Source organism: Hippocampus guttulatus, chromosome 9, assembly GCF_054856545.1.
Source record: "Hippocampus guttulatus isolate MCC_2025c chromosome 9, RoL_Hgut_1.0, whole genome shotgun sequence".
In the NCBI taxonomy this organism is placed as follows: domain Eukaryota; kingdom Metazoa; phylum Chordata; class Actinopteri; order Syngnathiformes; family Syngnathidae; genus Hippocampus; species Hippocampus guttulatus.
The window spans coordinates 13,841,184-13,858,410 of NC_141269.1; the positions used below are offsets into that span (position 1 = coordinate 13,841,184).

Sequence of the window (17,227 nt, forward strand, 5' to 3'; positions counted from 1 at the left end):
TGAATTTCACATTTATGTTTTATTGTGTAATGAATATATAAGGCATAACTTTTACATTTATTGTTTAAAAAAGCCATTGATAAGTTCGAGGGAAATTGTGGCTGCTTCGGCTGCTCTGCTCTTGACGGGGAGATCTCTACTACAAAACAGATCCAACATCAGTTACTGTATTCTGACATTACAATACTGGTGATAATAATAATATTTCATGCCGCTCCATAGCAATTGTCAATTATAGCTGTCATCATTTCTGTTCGGATAAACGAAACTCAACTACCAATAAACATGAATTAAAAAGCTTTCAAGTTTTATGTCATGTTTGTAACTTAATGGAAATACACAAAACAAAACATACATTTCTCCAGATGATGTTACTATCCAGGCTAGCTATCAATTTCATTAAGGCCACACAGTCATACGTTCACCTGTTGGTCCAGGAACAGGCAGAACAGCTGCTTTTGTTGACTGCGGTCAGGCCAGCCTCTACTCGCAAAGTTGAAGTCAAGCCAGCCGCCACAGCGATTGTGAAAGCTGTGCATCACAGTAACCTGCCGCCAGCAAGCAGCATTGGCCACCTCCAAATAAAAGCCATCCACTTCAATGATTTATTAAAATTTTTTACAATCCGACATAAAGGTAAAAATTTGACAGGCCTTTTATTTTGAAACGCAACATTAGATGCTAATGAAAGCATTATGGTTGGATACTTGGCGTGCTCCAGTGTTCCTTAGACTTGGTCTGGTTGTGGGATAACAAAAAATGAAATTTTCATGATTTTTTTTTTTTCAAATTCAGGTGTAAAGGTCAAAATGTCAGATTTCAGAAATCTTTTATTTTGAAATGCAACATCAGATCCTAATATTGCATTTGATCTTAATGAAAGTATTATGGCTGCATGGCTATGTCGCCATGCACGAAAACTGAATTTCAAATGATTTTTTTAAAATTCAGGTGTAAAGGTCAAAATACCAGATTTTATTGGCCTTTTATAGTTAAAGTTAACATCTCATTTTAATGAAAGGTACTGTGGTTGGATACCGGGGGATGCCTAGTGTTCCCTAGACCTGGTCTGGTTGCAGGATAACAAAAATTCTTTTTTTAATGATTTTTCAAAATCGAAGTGCAGAGGTCAAAATGTCAGATTTCAGAGGCCTTTGCTTTTTAAATACGACATCAGATCCTAATGAAAGTACTTTGGTTGGATAACTGGGGTGGCCTAGTGTTCCCTAGACTTGGTCTGGTTGCAGGATAATGAAAATTGAATTTTAAATAGTTTTTGAATTCAGACGTAGAGGTCAAAAGGTCAGATTTCAGAGGCTTTCAGGTCTTAATGAAAGTATTATGACTGGATACCAGGCGTAGCCGAGTGTTCCTTAGACGTGGTCTGGTTCTTGGATAATGAAAATTCCTTTTTAATGTTTTAACTTTTTTTTTTTAAATTGGGTGAAATTTTAGTAATTCATGGAGGGTTAACATTAACTTTTTTTTCTATCTCAACTTCAGAACGTAGTCCAGTGGTTAGCACGTCGACTTCACAGTGCAGAGGTACCGGGTTCAATTCCAGCTCCGGCCTCCCTGTGTGGAGTTTGCATGTTCTCCCCGGGCCTGCGTGGGTTTTCTCCGGGTACTCCGGTTTCCTCCCACATTCCAAAAACATGCGTGGCAGGCTGATTGAACTCTCTAAAATTGTCCCTAGGTGTGAGTGTGAGCGTGGATGGTTGTTCGTCTCTGTGTGCCCTGCGATTGGCTGGCAACCGATTCAGGGTGTCTCCCGCCTACTGCCCGAAGACAGCTGGGATAGGCTCCAGCACCCCCCGCGACCCTAGTGAGGATCAAGCGGTTCGGAAAATGGATGGATGGACTTCAGAACGCTCCTTGGTGATATTCTGAGACAGCTTGTATTCTACCTGGGTGAACTAATCGTTGCCTGACCGCTGAGAAGTGATTTTATAACATTATTTTAAATCCAAACCACTGACGTGTATGCATTAGTTGGACAGCTTTTATTTTCAAGGTGTCTAACACAGCTCGCTGGCGGCACAGTACTGTATTAACAATCGCTTTGGTGGGTGGCTTCACTTCAATTTTGCGAGTGGAGGCTGTCCAGACCGCAGTCGCTGGCAGCACATTACCATAACGCAGAGTATTAACAATCGTTGTGGCGGCTGACTTGACTTTAACTTTGTGAGTGGACGCTGGGCTGACCGCAGTAATTTATAGGGGGGCCTTGGCCACGCTCTGATGACGCCGTTGATCATAGTTCGGAAACCCTAATGAGTGTTCATGCCAACCCAATATAGTGTGGGGGGTAAATACGCTAAGCCTCACTACCTTAAATAAACACAACAAAATTTTAATTCAAAACATGCATTCACTATCGCTTCTGATTGGTTCAGCTTCATGTGCGGCCCAAGCTAGATTGACGAACTTTTCACTTAAGTATGGACTTTGCAAGGCTATGTCAACCAATACAGTACTGCTTTGCAGAGGGGCTTGTTTTCAATCCGTTTTTTTTTTGATGGGGGGGGGGGGCAATTTCAGAGTAGCTGTATTACACATACTGTACATACACAGACAGGTAGGGTCTTCTGCATTAGTATCGCTAGCGAGTACGATGTTATTTATTTAATGTTTTCATATCTATAAAAAAATGATTGTTAAGTACTATATTGTACTGTAGAGGTTTGGACTTCCTTGGGTGATGTTTTGTAAGACAAAGGTAACAGTTTTTTTCCCCATTTGGTAATATCCACAAATAATGCTCTTACAGTAGTACAAAAAAATAAAATTTCAGTTGTCTTCATTCTTCTTTTTTTATTTCCTCAAGCATTATCCAGTTACTTTTGAGGGCATAAAAAAAGAACATTTATACATTGTACAATCACATCCTGTAGATAAATATCTGGATCTTATGCTAGCAAAAAGCAGGTAGATTCATGACTTTTTAATATATAAGGATAACTGGCCCCAAAATAGGTCCTTCCTCTGTTTTCTATTGGACTTGAGGAAATATTGCTGATCTCAAAATAAGATACTGTATCAGACATTCAAGATGGATACATGCAGAGACATGCATTTACCAAGAAAATCAAAATGTGGCCCGTGTGTGTGTTTTGAGCAAATCAGCAATGTACACTGTAAGGTGGCCAACAGCAGACAGTATTGGGGCATCCTTGAAATTTGCACCGTAAATGAAGCATGTAAAAGCAATCACGATGGACTAGCACTGCAGATGATTTATCCCAAACAGCAAATCAGCTAAATATTCATATATTCACAACATTGTTCACTCTGTTATTCCCGCAAAGAATATATTTCTTCAAATGGAAGAGTTCACCGGAATGTTTGAAAATGCCACGATTAACATTTTAAAAAGATGCTTAATGCGTGACTTTTAAATCACACCCTTCCTTCAGATGCTTCATGTTCTAAAGCTGCGCAGAGATGTGACGTCCCTTCATTTGTACCGCGACGTTACACAAAGGCAGGAGGTCAGATGTTGCCATGGAAAAGAACAAAGCTCACTGAGCTGATGAGGATCTTGACACTAGTGGTCTGGTCCTCTTGGCAGCAAACTCCTCCACTGAAAAGGTGTAGTTATACTGAAAAATGAATACAAAGTCATTACACTGACAGTACATGTGGAAGGGTAATGTAATCAGAATTAAAGGAAATAGTCAGGTGATCTTACCTCATTTTCTATGTCCTGGGGGGATTTTATACGGATGTTGTTGAGCTGGTAGTTCAGTTGAGGATTCTGAGAGACACAGGGGGACAACTTAACATGATTCTAGAAGACCTTTGTCGTGTGAGATATTGCACAAACAAAACTTTTTGGCTGGGAGCAGATTTGTTCACTTTGGAAAAGATATAAATTGTGAAATACCGTAGCATTTGGCTTGATATTAAACTTTGGGTGAAGGCTGAAGGGCACTCCATCTAGCGCTGCAGATAATTGAAACAAAGAGCATATTGTAGCAAACCAATAAAAACACAAATTGACAGTAACAGTGCGGTCACCTGTGATTCCCTGGATGCTGCTGTCAACTGGTTTGGACGCCGTTCCGTGGAGGGAGTGGCGCCTGTGGCTGAGTTTACCTTGAGGGACTTGAGGAGGGTTGCTGCAGAAACACATTTCCCCACCAAGACTAAAACTTCAAATCTCCCAAACGCATGAAAGAAAACATGTTAGGGTCTAATGAAAATTCATTTAAATTTGGTGAGATTTACAGAATGAAACATCCAAACTATGTGATCACCGATGTCAGCGGAGCATACTATTAATTGACAAATTCGTAAACTATTAACAAGGTGCATGCATTTATTATTTCATTCAAAACTTTAGACTGTTGAGTCTCCAAGTCTATTTTACCCATATTGTACCACACACGATGCACCTTATATCATACTTTGATGATAGAAATAATATATTAGCTAAACCACAGTTGTACTCATCGCTTGGTGACCCGAAATGGATGCCCACAGGTATCTGTCTGGCCAGAAACGAAACAAAGGAACTTGTGATTTCTCCTCTGCACGCATGTCTTCCAGACAACAAAACTGTACCTGGGTTTTAGAGGTTGGGGAGTAGATGGGAGCTCCAGTGAGAGTCTGCGGAGGTCCAGACTGACGCTGCGGGGCTTGGCTTGCGGCGTGCAGCTGGTAAAATGACCCTTTCTGCACCACAGCACGTAGCCGTGGATGTCTCTGTAAACAACATATACTGAACAGTACTTAAAAGTGCATTGTGAGGAAGAGCTGGATGAAGTAAGATGAATGTAGTGGATAGTACGGCGCCTACCCGACATAAGTGTAGTGCTGTAACATCATTTTGCTTTTGGTTGTCAGTTTGATATCCAAGACAGCTGTGTCGACACTACCGACCGGGACGACGCGCACACATATGTGCTTCTTCTTCCAAACGGTGGCCTCTGCAGATAGAAATACACCAAGTATTAACACATTTAATCAACTGAAGAAAAAAATGGTACTGAAGGATGTGTGCACAATGCCTAGTAGCAAAATACAAACTGGCTTCTTTGTTTTCTGTGTTATTTATCATATTAATTTGATACGTTCAGCTAGCAGAACATTAACTTGCACTATATACAGCATACAGTATATACTTCTGTGTGTGTGTGAGATCCAAGAGCAGCAATTAAAAAAAAATCTCTCCTTGTCAGGATAATGGTGAATAATTTAATGTGTTTATTATTGAAACGTATGGTTGAAGGTCTTAGTGAAATGCATCATAATGAGATTTTTCCCTTTTTTTGTTATGTGACTACTGTAAAGTATTTGACTCGGAGACCAGGCAAATCATGAGTGCTTTTTCCATGGCTGTTTGTTGGTTTGTTTGTCCACTCGTTAAAATGGGTTTCTCCTGCGCTGCACTTAAATTTGCTGCTCATGCTTGAAGCTGTCATACTTTTAACTTGTTCACTGCTGGTCTGTTCTCTGCTGCTTTTGACTAGCTGTTCCTTCCCTTTGGCTTAACTTCTGTCAACGCAGAGGAGCTCAGCTCCCGGTTTGACTCCTTTTGCCAAACCATAAGGGTCAGCCCAAAACTATACCTGAGCCCTGGTTCAATGAGACAACTCGCACAGCTCGGCAGGAGTACTGCAAAGCCGAACAAGCTGCAGGATTTTGTAAAATACGTGTAGAGAAATGGCAATTGGGGCTGCTACTGTTAAAGTTGATCACAATCAGGCGAAGACATTTTTGGGTGAGCTTCATGTCCTGAAATTTTTTTCAACCTGGTTTTAAAATGCTGCATAGCACAGTGTCTGCCTTGTGAATGGTTGTTAATGGTATTCCTTTATGGTAAGCAACTCTGGGGACTCTGTCTTGTCCTCCTGGTCCAAACTGAAGCATTTGGTATGGTGGACCACAATATACTGGTGATTCGGTTATAGCACCTTGTGGGCACAAGAAGATTTAAAAACAGCAACCCACGCCTTTATTACATCTCGGGTGGATCCACACTGTGCCATGATCTCCCCTCTGTACATCAGAGAAGCCCCCCCCCCTCGCCCATTTGTCAAAGCTTGTATTACGACTCATTTTTATTCTCTATAGCGAGGCGTTGAAGTCGGCCACACCATCACAAAGCCCTGTGACATTTATCCTCATTCTGCAGTTAGTACTACATGCTTGTCAGGATTATGATGTTATTCTTGGTTGTATTTTGTTTTCATAAGCCTGATTTTGTTGCTTCTGCACCGCGGACTGTAACAATAAAGGCTTTCTAGTCTATTTTGTGGTTGTTTTTGTGTTGTATCACCAACGTTGAGCGTGTCAAAATAAGTTGCCTGTTCACACGGAACTGCACGTACAGGACTGTAAAAAGCAAATGGCTCCTTTAATGAGAGATGGAGCTTTGATCGCTTTGCCAACGCCTCGAAAACTGGAGCAATTTAATAAGGCAACACGACATTTTGTGGTAACTTGACGCAATTTCAGCAGACTGCAAGTATATTTCGAAGAGTTTGAAGCAATCGCTATGCGACCAGAAGTTAGCATGCCTCTGTAGTCCGTTGGATTTTCTGTGATTGTACATGTGTCACTAATGCACTTACAGGGCTCCAGACTGCCCCTAAACTGTGGCATTTTGATCCTTAAATTTCGGTAAGTACAGCTCTCTTTTTTGTTAATGGATGCTACCGCTTCTTGTTGCTTCAAGCTTAGCTTGTAGCAGACGTGTGCACATTGCAGCATGACGTCTTTGATCCACTGGTGAAAAGGACACTTTGATTCGCTGTTTGTTGTTTTGTATTATTTTGTCATTTTTTTGTTAACTTTTCTTTTGATAGCGGCGCGGACATTCATCTGTGCTGTATGTTACACATACAGTACATTTGACAATAAAGTTTATCCAATCCATTTTTCATCTACTCGCACATATGTGAGCAAAACGTTTGCTAATTTATGAACTTTTTTACATTGATTTGTTGTTGTTGTTGCTGCTGACAATCTTCTGCTCCACACTTTTGCCCATACATCAGGTGAAAATGTGAATATTTACTAAGCAAGTCAATTAGTGATTAATTTGTGCCTATACACTTCCTACTTGCACAGATAAAATGTAGTGTGGAGCCCTGCATTTATGCTTTTTAGGCTCATTGGAATATTCCCTGAATAGTCTGGTGAATGTGGTTTTTAAGTCAAGCTACTTCACGTCCTCATTTATAGGACATTGATACAAGTTGTCATATCGTTTTTGAAGTGGTATTTTATACGACGAGATTCACCATGGGTTTTAAATCCACAACTGACCATAGAACATTTTAGAAAAGCCTACGTATGAGTTATGTGATTGCTTCCCACATCAATTTCCATGCATAAATGTATGTTCATATGCTCACTTGGTTCCAGGTGCTCCGCAATTAAGCAGTAGCCATGAGGGATGGCGTCCTTGTCAGTGATAAGCCGTATGTCTGACACAACCATACCACCTGAAGTGGCCTAGAGAGAGAGAGAGAGAGAGAGAGAAATCTCTGATGTATTGTGGTGATGCAAATCCCAAAGGAGATTACTGAAATAGTGGACGTGTTTCTCAGTTACCTTACTGTAACAAAGGTAATAACTGTATCTCGGTGGGAAGCTGCGTGTGAAGTTTGCGTTTGCTCCATTCTCAGTGATGTTGATCTGCAGATCGAAACAGGGACTGTTAAATATAGGCAGACAACCGTTCCCATTCCCAATTTCAGCCGAGTCTTCGATAAACATGAGGAGAAAACTCACAGGGGGCACATGAAGAACAGGATCAAAACAGAAAGGTGTGACGTGTTTGTGCTCATCACTACGCTGCCTTATTACCGCAACCACATACCAAAGTCCTGAGCAAACCGGCAAGCTAAAGTTATCCAGACGCTCATTTTAATCACAGCCTACTCGGCATAAGTGAACAAGATTGTGATTGACCAGGTCAGGTGTTATGGTGAAAAGTGTCTTTGTTACAATGTGCGGTGATGCCTGTGCTTTACCAACTTGTTGCATCTGGTACGCTCTTGGTGGGAAGCTAAATCCTTTGAAAATGATTTATAGAGGTTTTTTTTTGTTTGTTTAGTTTTAACGAGCCCATCTTTTGCAAGTCACAGTCCAAACCACTCAGTGCGCTCACTGATTTCTGCCTTTCTGGGTGAGAGGTGGAGTGCACCCCACAAACTGGTAACCAGCCAATTGCAGGGAACATGCTTTTATAATTTGCAGACCTGAAATGAAAGGTTTAGTTTTTCTCCCCAAAACCTATCCATAATTTCTGTATGAAAGGTATTTCTTATACATATCTGAGCATGGCTGATCAGCGTATCGGTATATCAATGCAATTTGCAAATCAGTGTTTAATTTTTAATTAGGCACAATTCAGACTACAACTTAATGCCTTCTCTGTTTTGGCCCTTGGAACAGTTCATTCAATCAATTTTTAGTTTTCCATTTGATTATTTTCAAGTGTCATGGTGTATCATTTTCCTGATAAGAGTAAAATGTTTCAGCATGAACTGCATCTGTGTTGATAATAAATGAAAAGAATAACTGAAAATCTCAGGAACTATTTACTTTTAAAGGTCTATGGAGGAATAAAAACTCAAGCACATGCAATAAAAATGTGTAATCTCCTTCTCTGCCCATACCAAGATGAAGTCTTTAGGGCAGGTGGAAGTGTTGGATGTCCACGCCACTGCTGTCAGTGGCCGGACTGCCCCATGATCCGTGGTGGCCATCTGAGGGGAAGAGAAAAAAAAAGGTATAAGAAGAACCCGCAATTAGAGGTAACACTCCTGTTCAAAAGTTTGAGGTCACCACTTTGAAATGGCTTTGTATGTTTTACTTTTTTAACCCCAAGAGATACTGGTAGGATATAAAATGCTCGATTTTGATACAATCAGAGAGGTTTTAATTCAACTGTATGCTAACTTAATATTTTTATTGTTGACTGAGATGAACTTGCAAACCAAAATATTACAAACAGCTATCAGTATGATACACAGCAGGTCTACACTATACACTAAAAGTACAGAAAAATGACGATAGTGTAGTTTTTTTTTTGTATTTAATGTCATCACATGATGGAGATGTACCTAATGTCGGGACCAGTGTGTGCAGAAAACTCCACTTTGGTTACTTTGTTCAGATTATTTTTAATTCCACAGTAGCATCGTGTTGTTGACCATGTGTCAAATAAGAAGCACAATAGGGTCTGTTTAAATGATGAGAAAGCTCGTTATTCATGAGCCACAATATGTTGGTCAAGACACAGTGCTGCTATTCACTTTAAATAGGGGTGTTATGACTCGATGAAGCCAGACATGGAATTGCTGAGTCCATTCAGAGCGAGTCATCATGAAGTCACGTTTCAAATTCCACAGCAGTGCATGACACGACTACGTTTGTAGTTTAAGATTCATATTAAAGAGCTCACAATACGTACACAGCACAGTACAAAAGATAAACGATGTAGAGTAAATGTGCGAATGTTGAACTTAAGCCTTTTTCAATGTGGTAGTAAACACAGGAAATTTCTTTAAAATGTTATTTAATTGGGTCAATTTTATTTGGATTATTACAGGTAGACCTAATATTCCAAGTAAAACTAAACTGATTATAGATTAATTTAAAAACGTTTCAAATTTTTACTATCACAATGAAAAAGCATGTGTTCAACATTGACAAGTGCATCTTGGATGAAACAAACAATATTGTACAGCATACACGTTTGCGATTTTTTTCAGCTAGTTCAACTAATGCCAACGACCCCATGATCAACATTTACTTAAAACAGTTTTCCATAACAATTTGTTTGGTTTGTATCAAGGCAGAGTGAGTCGAAAACAAACTTACAAAAATGAGCAAGCTGAAAAGGGTGTTCGGTGTCGTTTTTAATGCAAACACGATCAGCCGGTCTCAACTCACAAGCAGCTGCGATTATTCGTCAAAACTTGTTTGCGCAAAATAAGTTAAATCGGTGCTGCTCCACAAATTTAGCACATCAACGACATTGACCTACCTGTATGGAAGTCTTCACTTCTTTTAAGTGTGAAGATTAGTTGTCAAGTCAGGAAAGAGCAATGGAGTGCGACGTCTCCAGCGTCTTAAGGTGATTTTCCTGTTAAAAGCAGGAAGTCCTGATTCTGGATGAACTACAACTCCCACAACACCTCACGCCCGAACGTCAGTGTTTAGTTGCTGACTCTTGACGCTAGATGGCAGCATCCAACCCATGATATTACAAAAACCGTTTCTCCAAGACTTGCCTTAAATCTTATCAATTATTATCATGGTTCATAACAATGACATAAATAGCTACAGAGCCTTTACCTAACAATATACATTTCCCTTTTCGTCAAAAATTAAACAATATCAACGCAAGGGTGAAGTTACAACTCAAGTTAATCAGTGACAAATAATGGTTACGTCACAGTTAATTAGTAATGATTATATTTTAATCATTAGAATAAAATCGTCAACCTAATGCACACTTTTAAATGACACCAGCTCATAAAGCTTTCCACAAGGATAACACACTGTTTAATAAGCGTAACGTGAGGTTTAAGCTAGGTGAAGATACAGCATATAAAAAATGGTTCTGCAATGGATAACGCTGTTGTTGAATGATGCTGTAGTGGCCCACTTGTCTGACTTTTGTGCATGCAACAGGGTTAAATTCCTACTGGCGACCAATTTAGGGTGTACTCTGCATTTAATGCAAAGTCAACGTAGCGTGCACAAGTTGCCGCATAGCGTGCATTAACATTGCATTTTTCAACACAATTTGGTGAATAATTTGTAAAAGTAATACACATACACGTGGACTGACCAACAGTATAGATTTTTGAAAAAATATGAAATTTTCCAAATTGTGACTGGTGAGGTTTTAGTTCGACGCCAGCACTTTTAGAGACCTCGAAATAGGAATAGGGAGGAGGTTGAGTGCCAAGTGAGGGGTGAAAGGTTGACCGCGATTGGAACAGAAAGAGACTGCCACCCAGCACAGAAAGTGATTGAACTCTTTTCTCTCCACATCATGGACTCATTGTCCTGTGCTCTGCTCCTCTTCTCTCTGCTATGTTCAGGTAATTGGGATTATTTCTATTCGTTGTCTTTGACACACGAGAAGGTGTTTTTCTCTGTTTATCTTAAATTGTGTTTTACGAGAAAGTGGTTGTCTCAGCATTTCAAATAGACAGTTGATTAATAATAATTGATTAATCACATAAAATAATAATTGAAAAAAAACGTGAGCAGGATATTTTGTTAGATTTTTATTTAAACACACAGCTCTCATAATTGGGATACCTTATTTCCATTGAAAAAAACAAACAAACAAACAAAAAAACCTCCATTGTTGGTGGCACACTCACGGGATTAACAAGGCCAAAGTTAACTACGTCTCTTAATATTGTAAGCACCTTCAACCGACAATAAAAATAACATTATAGTTAACTGTACCTAATTAGGAAACAAATTTAAACACTCTTCTTGTTTTTGCTCAGTCATCAGAGTCACTTCTGTTGAGACTGTGTATTTACTCAGTCTGTTTGTTTTGGGCTGCTGTTGGTTTACACTGTATTTTACTCCAGCCTGTTTAAAGGTTCACAGAGTTGCATATGGCACATACGTGTTCTCCCGTGTGTGTGCGTGTGCATGGAATGAATGCTTTCTCTGAGTAGCCACTGGTCAAAGTCCTGTGGTCTCAGTGGAGCCCCAGACTACTACCGTGCGTGAAGGGGAGTCGGTCAGCCTCAGGTGCCAAGTGGGGAGCGGTGCTCATGCCACCCAGCTGCAGTGGAGGAGAGCCAATAATCAAGCCTTAGCAGGTATGGAGTGTCAGCTTGTATGCTTATGTTGTGCTTAATCTATTCACAGAATTATATTTTTCCCTCCACTAGACAATGTTAAGATTGGTCCCAATGGTGTGGTGCTGACGATTGCTAATGCTCGACCTAATAACCAGGGCGAGTACCAATGTGTGGCATCCAGCTCGGCAGGCTCCACCGTTGCTTCAGCTCAGATCAACATCAAATGTGAGCTGCTCTACTGCTTACACACCAACAAAAAAGCTAGATCTTAAGAAGCATTTAAAGAGTTAAAAATGGTGACTCCTGTTTAAAAGCCATGTTTTGGTCATAACAGACCAAGATAAAGATACCATCTCAAAAATGTTTCCCAACCAATAACTTGACCAAGTAATCTAAAGAAAATTCCAATGTTTTCAAGAGGGCCAGTAAAATGAACTGAAAAAATGTGTTTCCACAAGTGTCCACATGCTCATAAGTGGGATATGGCTCTGGTAGGCTTATCTTGTGTTAGCAGAAGCCTGAAGATTTTGGCAAAAGCCTCATGTGACATTTATTGTGCTTTTCGGCTTGTCCCATCAGCGGTTGCAAGCATAGAGAATCACTTGCATGATTTGTTTGGTACCTTTTTTAATGGGAGATGCCACCCATTTCTTTTTCTTGGTTTGGCACAAACTATGGCTGGGGGTTTAGATGCTTAGTTTTCTTGAAAATGTGTATCTCCAAATTGTACCCCAGAGGATGTGTAACTTTGAAGGTTCCCACTCTGACATTTTGCTTTCATCATGACCTCATACGGGTGTACTGTACTTCCCTTCAGATCCTCCCAAAGTGCGGCTGTCACCAACTGGGCCCCTGAGGGTCAAAATTGGCGACCGGGTATCAGTGCAGTGTCGGGCAACAGGCAGGCCACGGCCTAAGATGAGCTGGAGACGCCAGGGCTCCTCTCTGCAGCTGCTTTCTGAGGAGATAGATGGTGTCAACACCATACAAGTAATACCCGAACCCTGCTTTTATTTAAGGTTCCGTATTTTGAAATAACACCACCTTCTCCTCCTTTTAAGTGGCTTATAGTGCGTCCAGAGGACGCAGGAGTGTACATTTGCCAAGCTGAAAACATCGTGGGTGTGACAGAGGTCAAAGTGGAGGTCATCTTTGGAGGGGTTCCTGGTGCACCCATGGCATCAGTGAGTCATAAGGAAATGACAGTTGTGGAGGGTCATACCGTCACTATGAGGTGTCAAGCTGCTGGTAAGAAGACATAGTTATTATACAGTTCAACTCCATTAGTTTTGTCACTTTATATACATATATACACACACACACACACACACGCATACACACAACCGATTAAAACAACATAAAATAGTGTACAATAGTATTTTGTGGGTCAAATTTTCTCTACTGCTTTCAGGTTCTCCCCCTCCTGTCATCACATGGTCCAAGCTTAGAGCCCCGTTGCCATGGAAACATACTGTAGCCGGTGGTGCCCTGACACTGACCAGTGTGGGGCGACAGGACTCCGGCCAATACATCTGTAATGCCACCAACATACACGGCTTCAGCGAGGCATACACGCAGCTGGAGGTGGAGAGTGAGTGAACCAAGCATGCCCAAACACATCTTACAATTATTTGTAAGGGACCATGTACACAGGAAAAATTAAAGTCAAGAGTTGAGATGCACCAGATTAAAGCTTGTTCTGTTACGAGGTCAGGCGCACAAAGGGCTTAAGGGGTAGAAATAATATCTGTTCAGTAAATGAAAATAGTGACTCTGCTGTATCATCTATTCCCCCAAAAATCTGATTATGTTTATATAGTGGTTGATGATTATTCTCGTCTCTTATCTATTCTTTTTCCTTATGCCATAGGCCCTCCTTATGCCACCTCTTTGCCTGAGCAGGTGAAGCTCCAACCCGGTGATGCTCTTACTCTGCGCTGTCTGGCCCATGGCTCCCATCCCATTCAGTTCCAGTGGAGCCGGGTGGGCAGAGGCAACCTGCCTGCTGGAAGTCACAGCACCAATGATGGACAGCTTGTCATCCCTCATGTTAAAAGTAGCGACAGCGGAATATACAAGTGCGTGGCAACCAACCACATTGGCTCCGGTGAGGCACTGGCCAAAGTCCATGTTAAAGGTGAGACATGACATCATATGAGGCGGCAGTAGCTCATCACTGAAGGTGAACGATTCGAGCCCTGCTGAGGTACAAAAAAAATTTTGCAATTAGATAACTACAGTCGAGACAACCTTGTGCAAGGTGCTGCCCCCCCCCCCCCCCCCAACCCTTGCTCCAGAAGAGCAGCACTATTTTTGAGCCCATTAACCTTGCCTGCATGCGTGTGTGATCTGATTGTGAGTGTGAATGTTTTTTTTTTCTAAATGTGTGCCCTGTGAGTGGCTGGCGACCAATCTAGGAGAAACCCTACCCTTTTCCCAAAAACAGCTGGGATAGGCTCCAGCACACTCAAAATCCTACATGGGATAAGACTGTACGAAACAGATCGATAAAATTAATCTGATGTGATGTCCACCTCATCGCTTCTTTTCTTTGTGTGTTCTCCAGCCTAGGCCACTGAAATGTTTGCAGTGTTCCCCCAAGCCTGAATTGTGACAGCAAATGGAAAGTATCAAGTTGTTCCTGTGCATATGAAGCTGAACTCAAACCTTTCAATTAATGGATGTATTAAAGGATTAGGGGATCTATGGAAAAATTTGCATCACTTTTCTGGCTGAGGAGATGACTAACTTCAATTTTAATGTTTTCCCCACCCCAGATTTTTAATAGTGATTCCCAAACACGAATGGAAAATGTCTCTGTATCCAAGTATAATTTAGTTAATTTGGTACTCCATCACCTAGATGTAATTTTCCAACCATAAACCGCAAGACTCTTTTTACAATTTGAGAATGAACCGAACCATGATTCATAATGTTTAGTTTTTGTCTTCGGCTACTAGTAAGCATTTATTATGCAACACACTACATTTGGTCAATTTAAAATGCGTTTAAAGTACATCCCTCATTATGCAGTAGTAATGTAAGATACTGAATTTAAATATCTTATTTAAAAAATAAATAATTAGATCCTTTCTTACAATAACGACGATGCAACATTTTTGACAGCCTTAAAAGTGTATGTCTGCGTCATAATTACTTTTTACTGAGGGTTTAACTGATCCCATTAAACAGACAAATAAAGTGTAAAGATGTGATGTGGTACAGAAAAATGAAAGTTCCCTGTGTTGTAACACATTCAATTTCCTTGAATTTTTGCTTTTCGACCACGGGGGGGCGACATGCACTTTCGCTGTGAAGCGTTCACGGCCTCAACCACAACAAGGAGGCAGGCCGAGATTTTCTGTGTGTGTCGTATCCACTGCAATGAAGAAAGAAAAACTGAGCAAACCATTTCATTAGATGTATTCATATGAACCATTGTACACATTCAGCCAGTAAAATTCTGATTGAGCACGTTCTTGCAAAACTTAGACCCCAGAGAGATGTGCTGTTACATAAGATTCAAATCAGTTCTTAATGAAGTGTTAGCTTGCCATTTAGGGCTTGTGGTTGTGGCAGTAAAATGGAAAGAAAGCTTATATTTCCAGTACTTGAGCCAGAATCCCGCCTGTAGCGGGCCTCCCTCGTAAAGTCCCGCGTTGACCATTCTTCTCTTCCTCCTTCCATCTTTACAAGCATTTTTAAAGCTTGAGGGAGAAACGTCTGACCCCCGGCCCGCCCCTTCACTTCACAAACACCAAAAAGGCCAGTGGGAAAGACTAAATATTTGACTTTTGACAAATAAATCCAGAAGAATGGAAAAGTTTCGTTTCTATGTTGTGAATATATGCAGATAATCTTCCAAATGTACTTTGATACAAAAAAGGTTCCAGCAGTCCAAACAATCTTACAATACCACACATATTCCTTCAGATGGAATACAATTATAGAAAGTCTACCCTCTTGATTCCTTTAAAACAGCTCAGTTTACATTCGCCTTGATGTGTGAGCACAGAGGAAAACACAGTTCGTCTTTTTGCTTTATAACGATGTGGAATTAAAGTGGAACAGTCACTGTGCAATCAAATTATGGGAGGAAAAAAATCATTATACAGGAAGGAACAAATGACGTGAGCGCTTCCTCAAACAGGAAGTGATATAGGTGAGTGGGGAAGGGGCGGGGGGGGGGTCTGTCAAATCTGTTGCCATGGTTTCCGATGAAGTAGCTTAGTTTGTGGTCAGAAGAAGTGGGGCCACTGAATATTGCATGAGCCACAAAGCACATACAGTCGCGCAACACATTGATTCAATTGTCTCCGTCACGTTCATTTCACTCAGTGCCGTCTGACATAAATTGTCTGCAATGTTTCTGCAGGAAAAGGACAAAGAGTAAAAATAGGTGATCACATCAGACAGAGGATGTACAAAGTACATGAGCTAAATGTATCATTACGTTACCGGAGTACAAATTGCCAACGCAGTATTCCATTCATGTGTTTTTTTTCCTTTATGATCTAGAAAGAAAGTCTTAGATACATTATAAAGGTGCAGACACATAGAAAATCTGAGTCCTGGGAGCTCGGTCTTAAAGATCTTATTTCATTAAATGAGCTACATAACGTGCATTCACCTCACCCCTGCAAATGTACCCTGAAGTGTTCTGAAAAATTCTATTGACGTTAAAAGATGACGATAAATCCTACAATTGATTACAAATGACGGCCCATAAATAATTGACATTGCACTAAATTCGGTGAAATGACTTTTCTTTTTTTATGACTCATACAGGGCTCACTCCCAGAAATATTTTGAACTAAATTAGAGGATGACAAGCTTTCCAATGTGTAAAATCACCATCATGAGCTAATGTGACCTCAGTGGAGTATACGAGGAAAACCTACAACAAATTACATATATCTAAGAAAGGGCAATATCCCCATGCAAAAGCTGTCCAGAATCACCAGGACGACAAAGTCTAATGTACAAATCAATACAATAGTAAAAGCTACCACAGGAGGAGTCTGATATCAAGGATTTACCACATGACGTTTGATAGGCTGAGGTGTCGGACAACGGGCAACAGCCAGTAGGGATCGGGCTACCCGGGGTGGGCTACTGATGGCCGAGCCTCGTCAGGAGGCTAAAATCCACTGCGAGTTCACGGCACACAAACTAATAGTGTAAAACCAAACAATCAATCAATAGTTCAGGCTATGGTAAATTCAAATAAAACAAACCAAAGATCAAAGATACAACCAATCTGACTTGGGCAAAAGCCTGTATGCTGATCACCATCACCCTATTGCAGGTGGGCCGAATAAATACACTGTATCTTTTTTTTTGGTTTACAGTGGGGGGGTGATAAATACTGCACCATATCTTGCAGTCCTCCCAGCAAGTACTGGAACCCAGAGAGACTGATAGGGTAA

The 17,227-nt window shown here is 40.7% G+C and overlaps 2 protein-coding genes across 2 annotated transcripts; one reads left to right on the forward strand and one right to left on the reverse strand.

Annotated features, from left to right (window-relative positions):
* Nucleotides 1-2,794: 2,794 nt before the first annotated feature.
* On the reverse strand, nucleotides 2,795-10,141 carry mvb12a (multivesicular body subunit 12A). Its single transcript, XM_086120798.1, has 10 exons — nucleotides 10,007-10,141; nucleotides 8,634-8,723; nucleotides 7,564-7,647; nucleotides 7,365-7,464; nucleotides 4,802-4,931; nucleotides 4,567-4,707; nucleotides 4,021-4,121; nucleotides 3,887-3,945; nucleotides 3,692-3,757; nucleotides 2,795-3,602 (listed from the first exon to the last, which is right to left on the reverse strand). Exons 2-10 carry the CDS (start codon nucleotides 8,721-8,723, stop codon nucleotides 3,522-3,524), a joined length of 852 nt encoding a protein of 283 aa, XP_085976924.1. The 5' UTR covers nucleotides 10,007-10,141; the 3' UTR covers nucleotides 2,795-3,521.
* Nucleotides 10,142-10,926: 785 nt separating this feature from the next.
* Nucleotides 10,927-15,058, forward strand: sid4 (secreted immunoglobulin domain 4). Its single transcript, XM_086120796.1, has 8 exons — nucleotides 10,927-11,072; nucleotides 11,670-11,816; nucleotides 11,889-12,023; nucleotides 12,616-12,788; nucleotides 12,860-13,046; nucleotides 13,210-13,389; nucleotides 13,669-13,935; nucleotides 14,365-15,058. The coding sequence occupies exons 1-8, from the start codon at nucleotides 11,024-11,026 to the stop codon at nucleotides 14,367-14,369; spliced, it is 1,143 nt and encodes a 380-aa protein (XP_085976922.1). The 5' UTR covers nucleotides 10,927-11,023; the 3' UTR covers nucleotides 14,370-15,058.
* Nucleotides 15,059-17,227: the final 2,169 nt, after the last annotated feature.

Excerpts from the sequence above, each read along its gene's own strand:
- sid4 (XM_086120796.1), top strand. The coding sequence starts at position 11,024 with ATGGACTCATTGTCCTGTGCTCTGCTCCTCTTCTCTCTGCTATGTTCA. Across the intron at positions 12,789-12,859 it reads ATGGTGTCAACACCATACAA|TGGCTTATAGTGCGTCCAGA; the intron begins GTAATACCCGAA and ends CCTCCTTTTAAG. Across the intron at positions 13,047-13,209 it reads TATGAGGTGTCAAGCTGCTG|GTTCTCCCCCTCCTGTCATC; the intron begins GTAAGAAGACAT and ends TACTGCTTTCAG.
- mvb12a (XM_086120798.1), bottom strand. The coding sequence starts at position 8,723 with ATGGCCACCACGGATCATGGGGCAGTCCGGCCACTGACAGCAGTGGCG. Across the intron at positions 7,465-7,563 it reads ATTACCTTTGTTACAGTAAG|GCCACTTCAGGTGGTATGGT; the intron begins GTAACTGAGAAA and ends CTCTCTCTCTAG. Across the intron at positions 4,708-4,801 it reads CAGCACTACACTTATGTCGG|AGACATCCACGGCTACGTGC; the intron begins GTAGGCGCCGTA and ends TGTTGTTTACAG.